This window comes from Drosophila mauritiana, chromosome 3R (genome assembly GCF_004382145.1).
Source record: "Drosophila mauritiana strain mau12 chromosome 3R, ASM438214v1, whole genome shotgun sequence".
Classification (NCBI taxonomy): domain Eukaryota; kingdom Metazoa; phylum Arthropoda; class Insecta; order Diptera; family Drosophilidae; genus Drosophila; species Drosophila mauritiana.
The window spans coordinates 8971314-8993946 of NC_046670.1; the positions used below are offsets into that span (position 1 = coordinate 8971314).

The following is a 22633-nucleotide window of genomic DNA, read 5'->3' on the forward strand; positions in this document are numbered from 1 at the left end:
CATAAGGTCAGGTTGCTGTCGGCGTCATCAAGAACTGCTGCTGATGGTGATGATGATGGTGGTGGTGGTGGCTCAGGTGCTGCTGCTGTGCCTGCTGTTGCTGCTGCTGCTGTTGCTGCTGCTGGTGGTGCTGCTGCTGCTGTTGCTGGTGGTGCGCTGTCTGGTGGCTGTGGTGGTAGTGCTGCGCTGCTGTGTGGTGGTGCTGCTGCTGTTGCTGCTGCTGCGTCTGGTGGTGCACTTGCGTCTGCTGTTGCTGCATCTCGCGCTCTAGCTTTTTAGCGAGCAAATCATGCCGTGATTCCATACCCGCTCCTCTGGAAATAATTTGCAAAGTGAGAGGCCCAATTAGTTTTTGTCAGTTTAAGTGGTCCAACTACGGGTTTCGGTGGTGCTGGCTATTTAGGTGGTTATTTGGGAACTACTCGTGCTCAGTATTCTAAATTACTTTTTATGGCTTCTAACTTTCTATTTATTTTAATTAGTTAGGGTAAATAAAAAATAAAAAAATATATAAATTTTATTTAGATATAGACTTTAAAATACCTGAAAAGTTACAATAAAACCTAGTCAAACATTTTAATCTATATATAATATAGTAAAATTTAGGCAGGAAAACCTTCTTTTTAAAGTTTTCTTACTTAAAACTTAAATTTCCATTAGTTAGTGATAAAATTTATGGCAGCTCGTGCATGCTCACCCCTCGATATGCAAATTGATTTTCAAACAACCTACAATAAAGTAAAGTACCGACCATGCCTTGAACAAAAGTGGTTTAAAGCCCGAACGTTTAACGTGGTTGGGTTAAGTTGGTGGGGCAGTCAAGTGGGTTATGTGTATGGCAATATAGGTGTGGCATGCTGCGTTTAATTTTGCATTTTTTATAAAGCTGCTGCCACTGCTGCCGTGGCTTTTTCTTGCAGCAAATTGAAAAACATATTTATGTGGCCGTTTGGCATTTGAAGTACGTGAGTCAAAGCCCGCGCTATGTGGAGATAGAGTGGTTGGCGGGGCAGTCTCCCAGCGGAAGCTGCCATTTAGGAAACGGATGTCTATGAGGAAGTCCCAGCAGCACCTCCTCTGGACTCGCTCCCTTCCCCCACCTCGTTATGGCTGCCAACTTTTTGTGTGCTACAATTTGTGTTTAAATGCGGCTCCAATTGTTATGGCTAAGTGTGTGTGTGTGTGCGAGTGCGCTCCGGAGTTCGGGCCAAACTCATATGGTTTTGGCCATCCCTTAGGTAGGTTCTTACTTGTTGTTGCTGATTGCTGCTGGATTGTTGCTTGCTGCTGATGCTGCTGCTGTTGCTGTTGCTGTTGTTGTGTTGGTGGTGGAGGTAGCATGCAAAGTAAACGGGCAAGCTTAACAATAACAATTTGCAAAATTTTATAAATAGTTAATGGGTTTCCCCTTTTATATTTTGGATTTGGGTTTCAGGTTCTGTGTTTTGGTTGAGGGTCATGCATTCGAGGGACTTTTGGGCCTGTGAAAACCTTTTTGCGGATTGAAAGGCTTATTCTAATATTAATGGGCCAAGGGCTAAGCGTGTGTGCAGTTTAGTGGAGCAACTTAATGATAATGATGGGGGTTAGATTACGCTACACAGACATACATAGAAGAAACTTGGTTCATTTGGTTCACCCAGAATAATACATACGTCTCTAAAGAGATGATTTTGGTGGTGCTGATTTGGATGATGAAGTTGGTGGTGCTGTAGTGAGTTAACAACAACGCTAGTGGTGCTGCTGTGGGTGGTGGTGCTTGCTGCGGTGCATGGTGCTGCCACGGTCAGTTGGAGTTGCTGCTGCTGCTGATGTTGCTGCTGCAGGTGCATCTGCTGCTGCAGTTGCTGCATCTGGAGTTGCTGCTGCTGCTGCTGCTGTGCCGACGGCGGTGGTGCTGGGACCAGCAGGTGCTCGACCCCCCCACCGCCGTTCAGGATGTACATGGGTGCTGGTGGTGGCGGTGGTGCAGCAGTAGCAGCAACAGCAGTGGGTGGTGGTGGTGGCGGTGCCTTGGTGTTCATTATGGTCACCTCGTTGATCATTTTGCTGCGCGCAAACTCGATGCGGATGGAACCGCGATCCGAGCTGAGCAGATATTTACCCTGCAGCTGCTGCATGGCCTGAGACGCGGTCGGTGGGTCCTTGAACTCGATGAATGCCACCGGATGTTGCTGCACCGCAGCGTTGTTGTGGTTGCTGTTGCTGCTGCCACTGCCGTTACTGGTGGAGCAGCTTGAGCCAGTTGCTGTTGCCATGGCTGGTGGTTCAGGAGCAGTCACAGTTGCAGACGCAGTCGCAGATGTGGTTGTTGTGGAGTAGGAAGTTGAAGTTGGTTTGGTTGAGGTCAGAGTTGAAGACAAAGTAATAGGCATAGAATTTGTGATTGGGTGCGTACCTTTTGTGTGCATTCGTAGGCGACAAAAGCCAGGCATACTGTGCATATTATTTATCATAGTTGGGTATATATAATTTGTTGTTAGATATATATGTCGGTTATCATGTATCATACAAGAAGAGTGATCGGGTGGGATGGTGGGCAACAAACGAACCAAGGAAGAGAACGCAAAAGTTTTCGGTTAGTACTCGGTTAAGAAAGTTCACAAAGTGCCATCAAGAGTGGTGGTTGTTATAGTGGTTATGTGTGATCGTGATCGTGATCGGGTGGTTTATACTGTGGTGATGGTTTCCAGTGATCCCAGTGCAGTTTTCATTGTGTCTCAAAAAGATTACAAAGTACGTTTGGCATTATTCGTGTGCAATTTACCTAGAGAACACCTCCTTCAGCTCGTGCTCGGACACGAATTGCCCCAGATTGGCCACAAACAGCGTGGAGCAGGGCGCATTGGCCGCGATCTGTGGATTGCCCGGATGACTGGCGTTGTTCGTGGAGCCAGCCGGGCTGGCCAGCGCCGGACTCGACAGATAGTGATGATGTGAGGCAGCAGCCGCTGCAGCGGCACTTGCAGCAGCCGTCGCAGCAGCACTCTGCGGTGCAGCAGCAGCGGTGGCCGCTCCCCCGCCTCCGCCGGCTGCTGCAGCTGCCGCAGCCATGTGAGCCATCGCAGCTCCGGGATGAATAGCAGTTGTCTGATGATGTGGCGGCATGGTCATTTGAGTCTGCAAAGTGGGTTAAGAAGAATATTAATAATCTTTCTTTGTCAAATGTTTATATTTCTATTGCAAATTTTGACTGATTTATGTGCATTCCACTTACTTGATGCATCGGCTGCTCCATTACTTTGTCTGTATTTAGTCAGAGATAGGAGCGCACTGGCACCTGCGGATGCAGGGCCGGATGCACTAGCGTTGCATGCTGCAGTGCAGCAGCTCCTGGCAATTCGGCGGCGGCGGCTGCCGAATAGGCTAGCGGATGATGCCATAGCTCCGGTCCGCCCGGAAAGAAGGGACCGCCCAGATCTGCGAGTCGAGAAGAGAAATAGTGGGGTAAATCAGATGGCAGCTCACCTAAGTGGGGTACTAATTGAGTATTAAACACTGGTTTTAGTTGACAAAAATCTAAATGGTAAAAACAAGAACGGTTTCCAAACGAAAAAAAAAATATATTAAGAAATGATTTTTATGCTTAAAGTTCGTTGCCTCAGTCTTTTGTTAAAACAGCTTATTTGTCAATGACTCTAAATTTAATCTCTGTAAGTTAATTAATTGTTTTAAACATTTCTTAGGTTGAAGCTATAGAAGCCTATTTATTCAGTACTAACTTTTAGCTCTTTGGCTTATTCTTTTCTTCTATTTTTTGTAGGCGTGTATGGTCTTTTCGTGTGTGAGTTGCACAAAGTGTGGCAAGTGATCAAAGTGCAGTACATTATATATAGATGTTGTAGTTATCGTGGCTGTAACCTAGTTGGGAATATAAACATAACGCAATAGCGACTCGAAGTATGCAGAGATAACAACTTGATATGGTAGATATAGCATACAAAAGTATTTACGATATATATTTGCTGTTATATATATGTATGTATATATATTTAAAGTTGTGTGCACTTGAAGCTAGTTTGGTTTTGTTTTGTTCGTTTCCATATATAACATTTTCAACTGCTCAATTGTTGGATAGATCGGTGTAAGAGTGTGCGAGTGTTCGGTGTGTTCGGTGTGTTTGTGTGTGGTTTTGTCAATAGTTAGGAGGAGGTGCTTGAGTACGCCTTCGGTTCGGATTTCTTGTACCCTTAAACATAGTATCGGTATTTCATAGATATCAACTACATACTCAATAGGAAAACAAAACAAACTCAAAGAAATTAGCAGCTGCCGAGTTCTTTTGCTTTTGATAATTTCTCGTTACTGTTTTTATATTTGTTTTATTTTTTGTTCATTTTTTTTTTTTTACTTACGTCCAGTGAGTGGGTGCATCAATGCAGGATGTGAGGCTGTTGTCGCTGTATTGGGCTGTGGTTTGGGTTTGCTCACTTTCGTGTTACTCTTGGCGAATTCCAAGCGAATTGTTTGGGGCATATCGGGATCGAAGCGTACACCCTGCTGTAAATGATCAGATCAAAATACAGCGGTTTGTATTTTCCATTGTTTTCTTTTTTATTTTGTTCAAGTAATTTATTCTTTCGGCAAAGTTCAAAGGTAACGTGGGAGACTTTTCAAGTAGTTCTTTTGCAACAATTCGCCAAAAATAATTTTGAATGTCGCGTGAAAGTAACGTTAACAACAAAAAACAAAAAAAACTGTGTTCAAACTTGTGTTTCTCATTTTTTGACTTGGAGAGCTATTGCTTGGGGTTTTTTTCGGGGGACGGGAGACATTCAACGCGTAGCATTTGTATTACGTGGTGCCTGCTCGTTAATCTGAGTTTTGGTTTTGGGGGTCGTGACAGCTGGTTTTGGCTAAGTGTTGCTATGGATTGGGGTCTTTTGGGGGAAAATCACTTGAATCGGTAAAAGTCCTAGCCATTTTTCAATATTTTTCAATCACAGTTTTGATAATACTACGAAAATTCTAATACTTTCCTTATGAAAATTAGATTTTAAAACCAGAATTATTTTTCTAAACAATTAAGCAATCCAAACAATTTTTTTTGTTCCTTTAGAAAAATTTTAAAATATTTATATTTAGGTTCATTTCTGAAAAATGTATCTTTGAACTAAATATTCTTTGCTGCTCTTAGTTTTATTTCAAGGCGAACTATTAAATGACTCAAAAATGCTTTTAGCTGAAAGCCAGGACATCAGGATCTCCAAGGATAATTATAAGTTGTTTCGAGGAACTTGAGGGTGCTCTTCCAGGGGCGGTTGGTTTTTGGGGGGGCGTGGCTGGGGGACATGCACCACAGGCTTGAGACGTTGCTTTTCGTTTGTTGGTGCTTTTTGCTTTGCCATTTTGCATATTTTTTGCCAGAGATGGAGGTGTGTGTGTGTGGGTGTGATGAGTGTACCAGTTTACGTGTGTATTTGTGTTCTCTGCGTGTCAAAGAGTTTTCGTAGAATGAGCAAATAATAGGGGGGGATGCAGATACCAAAAACAATAAGACAACTCAATGGCAAGTTAGAGAGAGATATATAGAACGACAGAGAGAGAGAGAAAGAGAGATATAGAGATACATAGAGAGAGAGAGAGCGGGACAGCAAAGGCTAGACAGAGAGGGAAACACTTAATGCGATTTGGTGAATTTTAAGATTCTTTCTTTCAAATGCAAGCACGTGTTCGTGTGGATCGTTGTTTGTTTGTTTGTTCGTATTTTGTTTGCTATCATTTGTTTTTTTGTTTGGTGATTTTTGATTTTTGGGTGATGCAAAAGGAGCTTGCAGCTCGATTTTTGAGCAGCGGCAACGGGGGCCTAAAGGTATTTAAGCCAGGCAATACGAGTATACAAGTATTTTGGTTATTTTCGTAGTTTCAGTACTTTTTCATTGGGTGCTTTACAGTTCTTAAGTTATGTGTGTAGGTTTCATTTGCTCTTGTCGCTGAGAAAATATTTCTGGGATTTTCTGTTTTTGTCGCATTGCTCATACAAATTTGCTAAATAATTTTGGTGTTTCTTCGATTATAAAAGGTACAGCGATATGGGTGTATCTGTTGTGCATATTTACCTGCAGATCCTGTTTAGCTGCCTCAGCTCCAGCTCTTGTATGGAATGTCACAAAGCCAACGGGCTGTAAGTATTTTTGGAAATTATTAAAAGATTGAAAGGTAGTTTAAAAAATTAAAGAAAATTCCAGGATTCAAAAATAAAAAAAATAATGAAGAAAACGTTTACTTACCGATGCAGTTTTGCCATTTTTGCTAGTTACTTTCAAAAGAGATCCTTCATAGCCCTGTTCGTGTGTACATTTTGCATTAATAAATGGTTTTACTTAGTTTATATACAAGAAAAACCCACCTCATAGGCTCTGAATAACAAATAGAGCTCGCGCGGCTTGGCGTCCATGGGCAAACCACTGACGAAAAGTGTGCGAACCTGCAATGATGACAAGATAGATAGAGAATCGTTAGGTGATTGCTAGTTCGCAAAACCAATTTCCCATGATTACATAATTAAGTTGAAACTGTCACGTTGTCGCTGCGAAAACACAAATACAACCTTCAGCCTCAATTTTCAACTTCAAATGTTTGTAATGCGCTTTGTGCGCCACCAAACCCGCTGTGCCCCTCATTTGGCCAAAAAGTTCATGACACCAAACGCACACGACATTGCAAAGGGGTGGGGTGGTGGCAAATGGGTGCGGGTGGGGTTCACATTTACCCACTGATAATGAAACCAAATGGAATAAGCGCCATAAACGCTGAATTCATTATGACAACGCCAGAGACGTGACTCTTGTTCGTCGGACGCAAGGGTGGATGGTTGGGGCAGATAGGCGGGTGTTGGGGGTGTGGCAAGTAGGGGCCAGGGGAATACGTATTACAGGTGAGTCAGGTAAAACCAACACACACACACACATGTGCCGTGCTGCAGGGACTAAATGAGTCCCCAGTTCTGACAGCTTTTTATTTTTAACACCTAGGCGAAAATGTTTGAGTCGAGGTGGCGAGCGTTACTTTTGAGCGATGTGACTGCGAATGTGTGCAACTGGGTTACATTTCCACTCGCTCTGCTTAATTTCGTCCTTTTTTCGGGCTGGCATTTTGTGCTGAGCGGGTGAATTTACTTTGTTGCTGGTCTTTAAAGCTGTAGCGTCATTAGCTTAAAGGTAAAATGTATAATGGCTTCAGTCTAATCAAGAAAAACATGTAGTCTTGCACTCAGCTGGTGTCTTCAGCTAATTTAATAAAATAATAATTGTGCAGCTAATTCAAACATTTTCTTCAAAAATTACTTATTTGAGAACAAACTAGCTTACCTTCTATAAATTTCATGAGGCTTTCTATCTTTCTATTCAAGTTCATTTCTGATTCCGATCATGGTCACGACTGCCTTTTTAAAATGTACAGCTTCCATGACAATGAAGTTTACATTTTTCCAACCAACTGATTTTTCCCAGTTTTTTATCCCCTTGCGGCGCACATGTTGTGTTCAAAATTAAAACGTGTTCTATCATTGCCATCTACCCACTTCTTTTTGTTTTCCCTGCTGTAATCTACTGCAAACTCTGTCCTTGTGTGTTTTAAATTTGTTTTTATAGAAATAGCGATACAGGTTGGCAACATGTCACGCATACTATCTATTAGGAAAATTCGAAGTAGCTGTATGCAGGGGAAAATCCCCCATCGCAGATGAAAATTCAAGTGCAGCCAAAACGGATAAGAAACGCCGACAAGAGCAGCTTGTATTTGTCCACTGTCTAACCGCAGAAATGCTCATAAATTAATTAGGAAAAGTCCTGCCTCAAACTTCAGCGGAAAAACAAAAACCGAATTCTGCTGGGCGGGGAAAAGAAGAAAAGCCTAGCTGGTTTAGGAAAACGCCGAGCATGGTCAGTTAAATAGCAATTTAAATTAATTTTTATGCACTAAGCGGTCGGCTAATTGAAGGCAATAATGAGGCAGCGGGTGCAAAAGGGCAGTCAGCCAAGTTAGCAGGCTAATTAGAAAAGGGCTGCTTGGAATTGGTGGCGCGGCTAAAAGGCTTTCCAGCTAATGGCAATTGAAATGCAATTATCAAAATGCTCCAGAAAGTGTTAATCAACTTGGGGCAAGTGCCGGAAAATATGTTGAAGTTTTTATTCATTCTTATTCGAGTTAAGACTATGAATTTTACGCTTTTACCCCCTCTCAACCCTGTCTATATATGGGTTTATCTTTGCGACTCTGTCTGGGAACGTGGATTTGGATTGTGTGCGCTTGTGGGCATTGCGGATAGACATTTAGTATTTTGGCAACTTCAACTGCAATTGCAGCTCCAACTCCGTCGGCCAACTCTCAACTTTAAATGCAAACTTTGGCTTACACATGCAAGCTGCAGCATATCAAAGCACTGAGAAAAATTGTAAATGCTGTCTAAATTGGTAAATGTTACTACTAACTTACATAGTACAAATATGGAAAATAAATAAACAATATTTAAGGAGGAGAATTATAATATAGTTATTGCTAACTAATACATTATATTTTGTTTTTTATCATAAATTTTAAAGAGCCAACCCTTCTAATTAAACTTCTCAGTGATTCTGTGGCTGATTTCGATGCTGTGGGTGTTTTGTTTTTGGATCCGTATCTGTATCTGCAACTGTTGTTGTTGCACTTTGCGGGTTTGCCCAACTCCAGTTGCCAAAATCCATTTAAATACAGCAAAACTGTTGTTGCTGTTGTCTTTTGGTCAACCTTGCAACTTGGCTCTGATTTTGGCTTGCAAAACATGCACTCCACTCCCCGCATTTGTCTGACTCTCTTACTCTGTGTATGTTTATTTTTGCTATTTGCGGTTTGCTGTTTGTTGCCAAGAAGTTAAAATACCCAGCTTCCCCCACTCCCTTCCCCAGTCTTTTCCGTTTGCCGCAATGCCTGCCACGCCCACCCCCTTTTTGTCAGTCTATATTCCTTGGCCAAACTTTGTTTATAATTATGCTCGATTCCATTTGTTGTTTTGCCCACAATTAATGTTCTAACTCTTGTGATTTAGCTGAATATTCTATACGTTGCGTATACGCAGTGTTGGCCACTGGAAATTTGCGCTTGAACGGTGGAAGGCGACCTTGTCTTTCGACATTGTTGTTGCCAGCATAAACAGTGAAAATAACAACGTTTATAAATCACTCGGTAGTCAAGTGTTGACTTACAATAATTAAGCATGACACACACACTAACACAGGCACATCTACCGGTTCAGGCCGCCACTCACTAACGCCCATGCAGCCCTGACGTGGGCGTGGCAATGGCATATAAATGCAAACAATTTGGCCGGCCAAAGTAGCCACCAATTACTTGAACGTGTTGCAGTCGACGCTAAAACTATTTAGCCTCAACAATTTTGCATACACAGTATTCCCATGTGACGCGGCTTAATGAGCGAGGCTTTTGAGCCACTTTTAAGCTGATTTGTTGCTGATTTTTATCGTGCGGCGGCGTTTTTACAAAGCAAACAGCATGGCTTTCAATAGCTTTTATTTTCTCTATATGTATAGCTGGTAATTAAATTGCAATTGATGCAGGCTACAAATTTATGGCAAATGTCGATTGGAGAAAAATGGGCGCACGAAATGGTGAAATATTCGCATTTGATTGATGTTAATTTATTTGCAAATACATTTGGTTATATAATTGAGCTCATTTAATCAGAAAAATATACCGCCATTTTGGGCGTATTTATTTGAATTCGAATAACATTAGCTTACTGTGTGATTATGTTTACTTATAAATTATTCAGCTTATGCGAATCAAAACGATTTTAATTGTGTAAATATTATTCAACACTTGAAATGGCTGCTAGTATTTGCATAACAGTTTTCATAATTCCTATTGGTTGACTTTAATTAACAAATTGTGCTCAAGTTGTGTTTTCTGTTCTTTTTTTATATACCGTTTTGTTAGTTTTCGATCAATATTTGCACTTGCGACACTTTTTTTTCATATGCATTCAAGTGCCACTCTTTATTATAATTACATTTTTTATTCGCATTGTTTACACGGTATGTACTTTTTATGAATTTCCTTGTTGGTGTGTTTTTTTTTTTAGTAAAATTCTTTCGTAATTTAAGGTGGTTTTTTAACCTGATTTGTTATATTTTCATGTCAAATCGGGTCAGGCCAAAGTCTTTTCAATAGTCTGTATCTAGTTTTCAATGCCTCTGATTTTTCCTTTTGTACTGCATTCTGTTCTACCCTCGACTGTTAGCCAATTAAGTCGAGCATTTAGTCAACTTAAATGCCAGCGGCTAAAAGTTTATGTTACAATTTGTTATTGTTGTGCTGTTGCTGCTGCTGTTGTTGTTGTTATTGTTGCCAGCTACTTGTGTTTGTTTAGCCTTTCTTTGCTTTCTTCGCTCCTTTCTCATTTCTTTGCTAACGGCAGCGGAACAACAATAATAACAATAAGATTGCTTTGGTGGCAACAAAAGCAGCATCCGTGGAAAATCTTCAAGTGTGCTGCAACAGCGAATGTTGCCAGTAAGCCGGAAAAAGTAGTGTTAATAAAGTATGTTTTATGTCATAAGTGTTGTAACTTATCATTTAAATGTTGCATAAATTAAATTTACTATCTATAACTACACAAACTTTATATCAGCGATTTTCGTGATAAATTAAATTTGAATTAAGTGAAATTAAATAATTTCGCACAGTGTAATCTGCAATTGTCGTTGGCAAGTGGAAAATGCTGCAATGGTAGAAAAGAACTGCAACTAAATGAGTAAACCAAATGAATGAATGCATGTGGCTTGACTTTGGTAGTCCGCATTGTTGTTGCCTTCCATTGTAGTTTTACCCTTTTCCCCACCATTCATGTTGTTGTAGTTGCTTTGGCGCATTTTGCATACAAAATGTGAACTGAAGTCGCTCTCGGTGAAAGGGATAAATAAGAATACCAAATGGCAGCGATTGCCTGTCTCTTTCTGCATCTCTATTGCCGTCCCTGTCAATGGGCGCATTTCTTTGCGTTGCACTGCACTGCTGCTGCATCACAATGCCGCAAACGTTTTGTATTTTCCTCGATTTTCCATCCTTTCGGCGTTTGGCATTTAGCTCACGCGTCTGGCAAACATCGCGTATACGCGATGTGGATTGCTACCCCCCTAACCATTCGCCGCTCCTCCTTCGCTCAATTAAGCCTGGTCGCGGTTTTAATCTCTTCACAATCTTAGTTGTTGCTTTAGCCTTGGTTTGTTTTGTTTTTGTTTTGCTTTTGGCTTTGGCTCAGCTTCCAGCCATTGTTTAAGCTTGTTTCCCAGCCATGTCTTCTCCTTTCTTCTCATTTCTTTTCCCTTCAGTTGTTCTCACTTGTTCCCATTCTTAGTCTTTTCATCCTGGCTTATTTATTTTCTTCTGGCGCATTTCTTTTCTTAAGCAAGTGAATCGCGGCGAGTTGCGCATAATTAGCGCCTGTCGCATTTACGCATTTACCTAATTAAAGTTTATTTGGGTTGGCCAAATCTTAGCATAAGTCGCTTTTAAAACTAATATTTTAATTGTGATCCGCGACGAAGTATGCACAGAATAAATGTTTTGCTTGTGCTGCAGCTTATTTTATAAATTAGCCTACAATCTGGATGGGAAAATTTGGAAACTCCTGGCTGTGTGAGATACAGATAGTGGGTGAGATAAACAGCTGGAGGCAAAGCCACGCCCCGCACACTCACACAAACACACTCACTCACTGGGAATTTTCGTAGCCGGCAACTTTTGATTGCAAATTATTTGCAACACACACTCACACAAACGCCGAATTTTATACACTGGCTGACAAAAGTTAGTTGCCAGCAGCGCAGTGTGCTTGTAGTTGCTGCTTGTGTTGCTTGGCAGTTTGAAAACAACAAAAATTTATAACAAGATAAACCCACGAACACCAGTTTGCGACTGGGAATTGCTGCAGTTAAGCAAAAGTCGCAAAGTGGGCGGCGGTGCCTGTGTATAACCCATGAAATATATAATATCTATAAATAAAGCCCAGCTGTCCTTAAAATTGCAACAGCAGCCGTCGTGGCAGTAACTTCAAAATTTTAATAATTAAAACTCATTAACACTTTCGCCTGCCAGCGGACGGTGGGCGTTAAGGGTTAAGCAGGACAACAGCAGCAGCAGCAGCAGCCGCCCCTTGGCCGAAAAAGGATTACATAACAAATGAGCGATGACTTTTGCAGGGCCATATTCGTTGCATACTTTTTGGAGCAAAGTCAAGTGGAGAGCTTAAGTTAAGTTGTGTCAGCCACGCTGGCTTATTAATTATGAACTGAGCTGGAGCGAAATCTTCCCCAACAGCAGCAGATGCTTCTAATTTATGGGATATCCTGTAATTGCAATGAATAAACTACAAAATTTATCAGGCTGAGTACGTAGGTGAGTAATATCCTAGCTACTCGAAAAACCAGGACAAGGCCTTCGGCTCGGCGGTCTAAGCAAACAATTCAGCGTTTAGGCCAAGGTAAGTAAAACAAAACGAATTGTTTCCGCCAGCGGAGCAGAAAGAAATGAAAGAGCGAGGGAAAAACTCAAACAAAAAATGAAAGCCAACAGCGACAAATGACAAAACAATAGAGAAGTCGGAAGAAAAGGATTGCTGTGCCACAAATAAATTGCCAGACAATTTGACAGGAAGCATTATTCAAAGTAAATGATTTTTATGTGCGAGCGGATTAGGATAAATGACACAGGCTAAAGCAAAAGTTTGCAGCAACATAATAATCATTAAGACAGTAATTAACTGGCTGCTCTCTAATTAAATTGATATAACATTTTGACCAAAAGTTATCTTCATTTATATAAAACAAACTTCGGTCATTAATTACTACTACATTATTTGATATTTTGATAATATCTTATATATAGATAGATTCTGCTAGTTGCTAATTGCAATTTAAGTGCCATCTAATAAAATGCATATGCGGCGTATACGTGATATGTGGCCACATATACAGGACACATCTACCATGGCCGTAACGCTGGATAACTGTAAACTGCGTCGACATCAGTTAATTAAGATTGAAGTTGCCGCAGTGCCAAAAGGAAGGGCGGTGGCAAAAGCAGTAGCTTCAGCAACCCGAGCAGCTAATTTATTATGCCAAAAGTATGTTGTGGCAGGCCACAGGGGCAAAGAGGGAGATAGAGATAGAGTGTGCGAGGGAGAGAGTGAAGCATAGGGGAAATGGGAAAATTGTGTAGGTACCATGTGTATGTGTGTAAGGTGTTGAAATGCAGGTGTTAAATGGCAGGTTTAGGGCTGATTCTAGCTAGTGATCAACAGCGTTTGGCTTCTGCAGCTAATTATGGCCAAACTTTTACACTAAGTCAATTGAGAGTAATCAAATCAGAAAAGGCAGCTCCAAAAACCTTGTAAACTGAACAAACTAATGTGATTCGATGTGCAATTTTCCCATCTATTGTTCGTCCTGCAAAATGTTGCTCATTGAATTTTTTGGAAGGCCAATTGAAAAGTTCGCCCCGAGCCATATTTTTGTTTTCAATTTGATGGGGAGTCGAGCAAAAAAAAAAGAGAAGAAAAACTGGTTTAAGCAGGAGTGGATGCGCAAAACAGAGTGAAAAATCAAAACGAATCATCGCATTTTTGGGTCAATCACTGAGACAGCAAAGTGAGGAGCCTGGAAGGAGCGCAAAGGAGGACATGGATTACGTGCCTAGGATATGTCCTCTTCCCACCTTCACCCCTGGCCATCTACTCGTGCCAGATTTGAGCCATCTTTTTGGTTAGCCCCGGGCTAACGAGCGCCCATCCTGCGCCACTACTTTCGTTACTTTTCCATGTCCTGGCATGTCCTGTTCAGTTCTGCTCCGATTGACCAAACAACAGGCTACGCATATTAAACACGCCCCTCTTAAATAAATAATGTTGACCTAAGCAGCGCTGCGGCTTTTCAATCAAAGCCGGTCTGAAAAGGCCTTGCTTCAAGTGCAGCAAAGAAAAAAAAAGAGAAAATTAAAAATAAAAAATCGGGAAAAATATACAACTTGGGCATTCGCTTTTCAGGACTTTCATTCAATGCGGCTGTTTAATGATTCGCTGCAAAGCTGTTCATTGTGCCAGAATTTGCATTCCCTTTTGCAAAATGACTTAGTTCTTGGTAATTAGTTTTGTCGCTCGGAAACAACATTTTTATGGCACAAACAATTAAGTTTTGATCAATTTTTCAGTGAGTCACAGAGGACCCAAAACGATATGAACATTTTGTATCCTTGTAGGAGTTCATTTGCCATTTACCGCAAAACAACAATGAAATACCAACTGAATTATTTAAAACCTGACAATTATCCAAAGCTCATCTGCGAATGTGGTAGTGAGTGAGTGTGTTTGTGTGTGTCACAGTGACAATTAAACATTGGCCATGTGAGTTGTTGTCAAGTTGTTTGGCAAAATGTTGCTCCACAAATATGTAATTAAATATTTATAATTGTTATTTACACATTCGGTCAGGTTAAGTGCATTGGGCTCGGGCTGGGATTTAATGTGGTGCTGACTTTGTGGCCATATCTATCCATAACTATTTGAATTGCTGATTTGCCATTACACAATATAAATATCAAAAATAAACACAATTTTATTCGGCAAACAACGAAAGAAAGAAGTCTTCAGTGGTCCAAGACAAAGAAGTTATCTTTGCATTTGCATAATTCAGTGGCTGAGCCAAAGGAAAATTGAATAATTTTGGGAAGTATGTATATTTGTCATTATTGATTTGGTCAAAAGTTGACTTATTGTTTTCCTAATTGCTATTTGCATATTATATTGTATTATTTCCTCTCTCTAACTATTATTCAGTTATTTGCAATTTAAATCGTACTTTATATTCTATGTTGCTTTCGTTATTTCTATCTTTAGTGTTTTAATTTAAATATTTTGTAAAGTCTTTACTTAAATTTCTTTCCTTCTTAAATTTTCTGTGCTCGCTGCCGAGCTGCTTTTCCTATTTTTTCTTATTTTCTCGCCACCAAATTTCAGCTGCTTTTCGTGGCACTTGCTTTTATTGCCGCAAATTAGGCAAAACTTTTCTTCCGACCAGTTTTTCCGAATTGCTGTCCCTCTTTTTTTGGGTTCTTCTTTTTTTTTTTAGACCATTGTGGAGGAAGTTTATTAGCTACTTGGCAGGTGGCCAGTCGGAAACAGAAGGAATCTTAAACTTGCAGTTGGGTAAATGTTCGTTGCAGCCTAGTTTTCTTTTCATTTTTGGTGCGGCTTAAATGTGTGTCTCTGTTGCAAGGCTCGTTTTCCGGGCGCTTATTTATAGACAGAGAGAGGGACACCAATGTGAGGCCCTCGAAATGCTGGGGGTGCAGCAATTTTCACACTCACTTGAGCTGCCATCGATGTGCACACGCATCTGAAATCCTGTGTCTCTCACTGGTCCGCTTGTCAGTCACAATTAGCCGCTTGGCTAAAAATAAGGATGTGCGATGCCAGGATGTAAGGATGTGAGATGGGATGGTATCGTATGCTGCTGTGCTTCAAACTGACTTGGGGCTAAAACGGGTTTGACAGCGTGTGACAATACAGAGAACACACACACACTGGCAAACACTTCAGCTGGCACTTGTTGGAAGAGCACAGCGATAGCCAGCGCTTAGCTTATATTTTCCTCTTTTTTTTTTGAAGCTGAAGAGAGGGACAGACACACTTGGACACAAGGATTCAAGTGTCCTTCAGTCTATTTGGATACTTTGCATTTTCTAACGCTTTTTTTTCCATTTTTCCGCTGCTGTTGTTGGCTAAATGTGCTCTACTTTTGAGCCAGAGAGTGGGATGGCTAACACACACACAGACAATGCCACTTTGGCTAATGAAATGCAAACGCCAAGGCAAAGCCGTGTATCTGTTTCTCAGTGTGTGTGTGAGTTTTTGTGTGGGAGTATGAATATTTATATAAACAAGAGTGTGCGAGTGTGGGTTGCAAATAGCTGGAAAACATGGCTTACACTAACTAGAGAATCTTCAGCTGCCACATTAATATTTATGCTCTGCAGCCGTTTTGTAGCTGAAACACATAACCGATTCATAACCGCTAGCTAAGCGATGCCTTCTTGAAAACTTAAAATCCCAGAATATATTCCATTAATAAATCGGAAGAGTTTTCACATTAAAGTCTTAATTAAAGCAGGCACTAAAATTCCCGGTAAAATTCCATTCAAAGGATTACCGATGTGATTATATGTCGATGATACAATATATTCATAAGCGGATTGCAAATATTTTCTGAAATAATGGTTAAACTCTTAACCGATTCTAAACCGATTGAAATTGCAAACTGAAGGACAGGAAATTGGTCAGTGCCTTTAAGCAATGGAGAACTTTAATTTCTGCACACAAAAATGGGGTGTTCGAAAAACTTGTCGTCAAAGTTGAAAGGTGAAATTTTCCGCCCCTTGGCCAACTGGCAATTTGATTTGCAAATTGAAAACGGAAATCTGGTTTGGAAATCAGTGGGGGTAAGAAGTCAGGACCCCCAGATTCTGAGATCTCAACTTTCGGATGGGGAGTCATGATTTTAATTAGCGGTTTGCTTGAGGAGCGGGAAACGGGTGGGGGTGGGCAAGTCGACAAGTGATTTATGCGCTGATTTATTCATAAACTGCAACTTGAGGCAAATATACGCAGAGTCTGGGGAATATACTTGATTGAGTGCAAATAAAAATGTTGCAATTGCATTTGAAACGCTGCGAGTATTTATTTATTTTACTTGCTTTTTCTGCTTGGCCATGCAAATTAATTGAAATTAATTACTTCATTTGTTACGGCATTTCTGATATGGCCAACAGCAATGGCATGTGTTTTTATGTAATTTTTCATTCCGCTCCGCGCTGGCTGGCAATTGAATTAAATTAAAATCGTTACCCCAAACTACAATTTTCGCACAATTTAATTTGCATTATTTCGGTTATTTGTTGTAATTAACGAATGTGGTCAACCGTTCAAGTGAAAGCTGTCAGCGCCAGAGTTTGTTAAGATTACTTAAACTTTTGGTTGCAAATACCGTGTGCTGGAATTTAAAAGAACTGGCGCAGTGGATTCAAAGCCAAATGGTCATCCAATTGAGTTCTTATAGCGCAAATATCGACACAAACAAGCGCGTAATTGAGTCTGCACTGCAGTCCTTGCCCTTTTGCCGGATTTTTGAAAAGTTCAAATGGCATGAAAATGCAGCAGAATAAACAAGAATTAAGCCGGAAAAAAAGGGAAATAGTGTTTTTGGCTTGCCATAACAAAACTATCTAAATATAATAAAACTCGTCAGGGCAATAAAAGCATAAATTTAGACTTGCTGAAATATTCAGCAGTTTTATTCTAAGTTTCAAGCCTTTCAGCGCAGCATTAAATTTACATGGAATTTAATACGAACAAAAATTGTACTTTGTTATGATTCTGTTTTCAAGCGATAGATATGTATCCCATGGATTGGTTTTACAATTAGATAGTTTAGATACTGCACTAGTCATTGACTTTAGTTTATAAATTGAAGCCGACCTCTTCATTTGGTGAGTGTATGAAGTAGCTTTTTTTACTGGCTGGTCGACAATCGCGATGACAGCTAGTATCCTCTGCACATCCTGTTCCTACCTCCCCTACCCATCATATCGCTCTGTCAATAGACATCAAAAATGAAAATTGTAATGCGAATAGTTCGGCAAACGCAGTCCGGAGTCCTCGAACCCGGAATCTGTCCGGTTCGCCAGGCAGTGTGGATATAACATGGTGGTGGCAATGGGCATCCCGCTTGGAGCAGGAGCAGGAGGACTCTCTGGTCCCGCCCGTTTGTTGTTTTTATGCAGTCCTGCTACTACTGCTCCTGCGTCCTTCTGCCATTTCTCTCCTTTGGTAGTTGGCCATATTGACAGCGGCAAATTCATTAATGTCGGAGCAAAGTGGTGGGTGAGGGAGCCGGGACGAGCAGGTATTGCTGCAGTTTCGACGAGGTCCTGCGACAAGGACCTCCCACTCGCTCATCCACCGCCTTCGGTAATCCAAGTTTATACTTCTGGACGCCATTGTTAAATGGTTTGCATGCACAGCAGGCGAGCGGGTGTGGGTGGGTGAGGTAAATTCCCCCAAAAAAGGATAGTGGGTGCGATACATATAGAGTGAGTTATTGAAGCACCACACAGAATGCCGGTTGCAGGACGCAGTACAATGCGCGTAATGAAGTGACAGCTTTATTGACAAATAAATTCTGTTTGACAACACTCAACGTGGAGCGGTAAAAGTCCAGAAAAATGCCGAAAAAAGCGTTGAAAACACTAGAGAATGCACTCAAACCGACTGCTGGTGGCCAATTGTGCAATTTGCTTTGATCTTTGGCTCTAAAATAAATTGCGTAAATATAACAAATGGCCAAAGGGAATCCAGTGCGAGGCGAGGAAAGTTTCATTTAAAATTCAAATCATCACAGAAATGATGGGCCATGGAGTTTTGTGGAGCCACGAGGCCATAGTGGGGATAGTGCCACAAACATTGCATCATGAACACAAAAACAAACTACAATTGCTGCAGTTTCAGTTGCAATTTCTGTTTCAGTTTGCGACGTGGCGCCATGAATTATGCAACAAATGTGCAGATTAAACACAAAATGCCAGAGCACTTAAAATGCCCCGAATAACTAATGCTGCCGCCAGGCTGGGTACTGGGTGGTAGGAAAAATCCTATCCCGGATTGCCATTCAACATTCGACTCAATGACAATGAAATGCCAGCAGGGTTAGCCGAAAACTCCCCACCGGAATTTCCATCTGTCTATTGTCATTAGCCGGCTCGAAGCGTCGAAAGACGATGCATTCACACAGACCATTATAATTGTTTGAATTATTTAGCCAAATAATAAAATGCAAACGAAAGAGGAATGTGAGAGTGAGCAGGATGCATTGAGGTAAATCCCCGACTATAAAACCCCGAAGTGAACATGAATGCCAGAACGACAAGAGCTCAAGAACGAGGAGAAATCCTCCAGAGTAAGCTGATGACTTAGAGATACAATCAGCCGAGTATCGCTTCTAATCGCATAAGTTACATTTTAATCAAGTTTTCATTAGACGGCAGACAGGAAGTCACAATAATGCAATGAACTTAATGGGCTCGCTGGCTTATAAATAAATGGGAACAATGTGACTGCTTTGGTATTTAAAACAGCAGTTTAATGCGCTGTGAAGCGAAGTTTGCTACAGGTCTTAATTAATTTCAACGTGTGATTTAGTATTGATAAGGAAAACATAACATAACTGAAAGTTCCTCTGAAGCTTATTCTCTTGATTCTAAAACGAGTTTAAACTCAAATATATCTATTTCGAAAACTAATAGGAATGCTTACCAATATGGAAACTTATATAATATAAAAGTGGATATTTTAGAGTTTTAGGCTCTTTAGGAGATTATTCAATTGGTCACAACTGATGTGTATTAGTTTAGTTAATCCCTATCCATATTTATCTTATCAAACGTACTTTTTCACAGATCTTGAGCTGAGTTTCGCTTTCTTTTTCCACCGAAGCATTCCTACAAGCCCCACAACTTTGTGGGTTACTATCAAGTGAAAATCCTCTTGAAGCCAAGCAACTAAAACCAAGATTTCTTTCCGACAATTGCAAAACTCAATCTCGAACCCTGAGATGAAGACATTTTTCATCCATGTGGTTGTGCGTGTGTGTTTGTGTAGCGGAGTGTTTAGCACTGCATGTGTGTGCGTTTGGCCCCAAGGATAAGGATTCTTGTCGCCCGGCGTGTTTGCGTTTGTTTGTTTGTTTGTTTGACTCAATGTCTGTCTGCCTGCCTGTCGCATTTTATCTTTTGCCTTTTTATGGGCAGCCATTTTTTTTATCGCCTAACGTGGCTGAGTTGATAGACCACCAGCCGTACCGCCCTATCCATCTACTGGCTTATCTTCCCAGCGACGTTTTGTAACCATTTTTATTGTTTTTGTGCCGCCATCGCCTGGAGTTTGTGGCTTTTGAGCAGATTTATCTTGGCAGTGGCAAGAGTAACTGAAAACTGGTAAACGGGCTTAGTGCAGCTGCGATAAGAGTGCCAAAGAGCTTCGGGCTGGCCAAAACGTTGAACGATTTATTTTCTATTTGTTGCCTGTGAAATGAACTCAAAATTAAATCAAGCGCACTGGCTGGGGAAAGAGTTCCAGATCGATTCGATTCGTTTGATTTTCGGGCAAGCAAAATACGACCCATATTTTCAGGCTCAGCACGTTCGCTTAAAGTAGGCACAACTACACACTCATTGTCCTGGCAAACATCCTGCAGCGCAGCATGAAATCCCCGGGAGCCCTGGCAGCTGCAACAGCAGCTCCTGATTTTATGCGATTTCTGGCTTATTTCACAAATTTACCGCGCGCGGCAAGGAGCAGAAAAAAAAGGAAAAAAAATGTCAACGGGGAAATCGGCGGAATCAGGTTGAGCACCCAGTCACGTTTTCCAAACTCAAACCGCCTCATCAATATTATGGCTTTCCATGACTTGTCCTCTCAGTGGGGGGATATGGAATTATGATGCAGTAAATTTAATGCCAGCGTAGGAGGGGGTCAAAATCACATACATACATATGATATGTATGGTGTTTACATATAATGCAAAATCAAATGGCAACTGGCGACATTGAGTGACAATGAAAATGCAACCAGCAGTGTCTGCCAGTTGCATGTCAAAATGAAACTGAGCCAGAGGAACAAAAACGGGAAAGTGCCAGTGGATTTTCTCGACATCTGACAGCAGGCGACAAAAGGCAAATGAAGCAAACTCTTGAAAGCCACGATAAACAGGAAAAAAGTGCCACTCCCCCAAGTGCAGTCACAAAAAATTATGTACAACCAACATTTATCACACTTTCTTCCCTTTTTTTCCTGGTGTTGGTGGAAAATGTTTTCTTGGCTAGAAAAGCCAAAGTGTGCGACATGTGCAAACTTCTGGAGTTTTTCCTGGATCCAAACTTTATTGGTTTTCAGCAGGAAAAGTGGCAAAAGAAATTTCGAAACGTAATCTGCCAACTTAACATTACTTCACGCTTGAAGTTCCCATCTAAGTGGAATATATATATATATCTCATAACGTATCTGAAGCGTTCACACTCTCGCGTAATCATTCGAAATCAATCAAAGGACATAACTATGCTCAGGTAGCTAATAGCAACGAAATAAATGAGCGATGTGCGTGTTCCACTTGGAATCACCTCCATAGACGAGGTGGGCGAAATTTAATCAAGTTTCCATGCTACGCGATTGATGTGCATATATAAATCAGCCTATATTAAGGCTTGAAAAGTGGCAGTCATAAGCGTCAAGCAGCGTGTCAAACGTGGCGTATGCGTGATATCAAGGAGACTCTCCAATGGAGAATAAGGACATTTTTGCTTAACTGCTTGATAAGCTTATCTTTATACATTTCTTGGAATGTATATATAATAATTTTCTTTAAAGAAAACTGTACTGTAAAGTGATTTGAAGGCCCGCAACTTTGTGGATTTCCTGTAGCTAATTTCCCCACATTACGTATACGCAGTGGGTTCACAGGAGCCGCAAAATTGGCATTGCCTGCCCGTCGACTAGTCTGCCCTGCCGATCTGATGGCATTTCCCAATCAACGCCAATCAAATCAATGCCGTCTAATGGCATTAACCCATCAACTTCAGTGTCAGACTCCAGCGGCCGTGTTCTCATATTCGTATTTACCCATATGCATCCCCGATTTCCAATCGATTCCCGCCGCCCGTCTGTCGTACTGAAGCTTTCCACTTTTGCGTTTTCGCCTCGATTCGCGCAACTCTTTTGCAAACTTTGCTTTGATTCGATCAGAAAATGTTTTTCGTTGTGCTTCTCTACCTTTTCTTTTTTTATTCAAAACCCCCGACTTTTTGCCGCATGCTCGTCCATGGAGTTCTGTAATTTCACCAGTGACCAGTGGGCGTGGCGGCCAGGAATTGAAAATGGTATTTGCCCAAAACGTCAGCGACATCGGCGGCCAACGACATTTGCAATATTCAAAGGTACAGCGGCTTGCTCGTTTTGAAATTTTGTCAGCTTAAAATTGAACTTGATTTTAAAGGCATATTTCGGCTTTTGCTTTTGTCCAATTGTATTTATCATCCTCGAAAGGATAAAAGCACTGATGGAACGTGTCGAAATGCCAAATCACGCAACACCTCATTGAGCTCATTAAATGGCCACGCTGGGGTTAATCTCAGTTTACTTTCGCCATACCGAACTTAAAATTTTTCACAAATATTAAAGCGGCTCGAAGTCGTAAAAGCTTAACGACTGCCGTTTTCTTAACCCACCAAAAAGGCGTCGATCGGGAATTGTGAAACATTAAACAGAAAACAAGTTGAGGGGTATGGGCTGTTTGGTTGTTTGGTTGTTTGTCCGTCATATTATTGATGAAATGTTGTCAGGCGAATTTTTCTTGCTCGCCTTTATTGTATTTGGTATCATGATGAGCGGCAAACTATGGCAACGGCAAACAAAAGGCAGAGGCGTCAGGCGCCAAAGAACACATCAAATTTTAAGGAGGGGCAAATGGTTGGGGATGGTTGGTTGCCTAGCAATTCGGCAGACACGAAAATTTAATAGCCTCCGCAACAACAG

The 22633-nt window shown here is 41.1% G+C and overlaps 1 protein-coding gene across 1 annotated transcript in view; it reads right to left on the reverse strand.

Annotated features, from left to right (window-relative positions):
- Window positions 1-224: 224 nt before the first annotated feature.
- LOC117142233 (AF4/FMR2 family member 4) overlaps window positions 225-22633 on the reverse strand; it is a 45115-nt gene continuing 22706 nt past the window's right edge. Inside the window, 10 exon segments of the mRNA XM_033306085.1 lie at window positions 225-314; window positions 1251-1311; window positions 1656-2260; window positions 2399-2436; window positions 2768-3120; window positions 3218-3420; window positions 4356-4500; window positions 6060-6122; window positions 6231-6284; window positions 6350-6427. Of these exon segments, the coding sequence (XP_033161976.1) occupies window positions 268-314; window positions 1251-1311; window positions 1656-2260; window positions 2399-2436; window positions 2768-3120; window positions 3218-3420; window positions 4356-4500; window positions 6060-6122; window positions 6231-6284; window positions 6350-6427 (1647 nt within the window). The 3' untranslated portion in view covers window positions 225-267.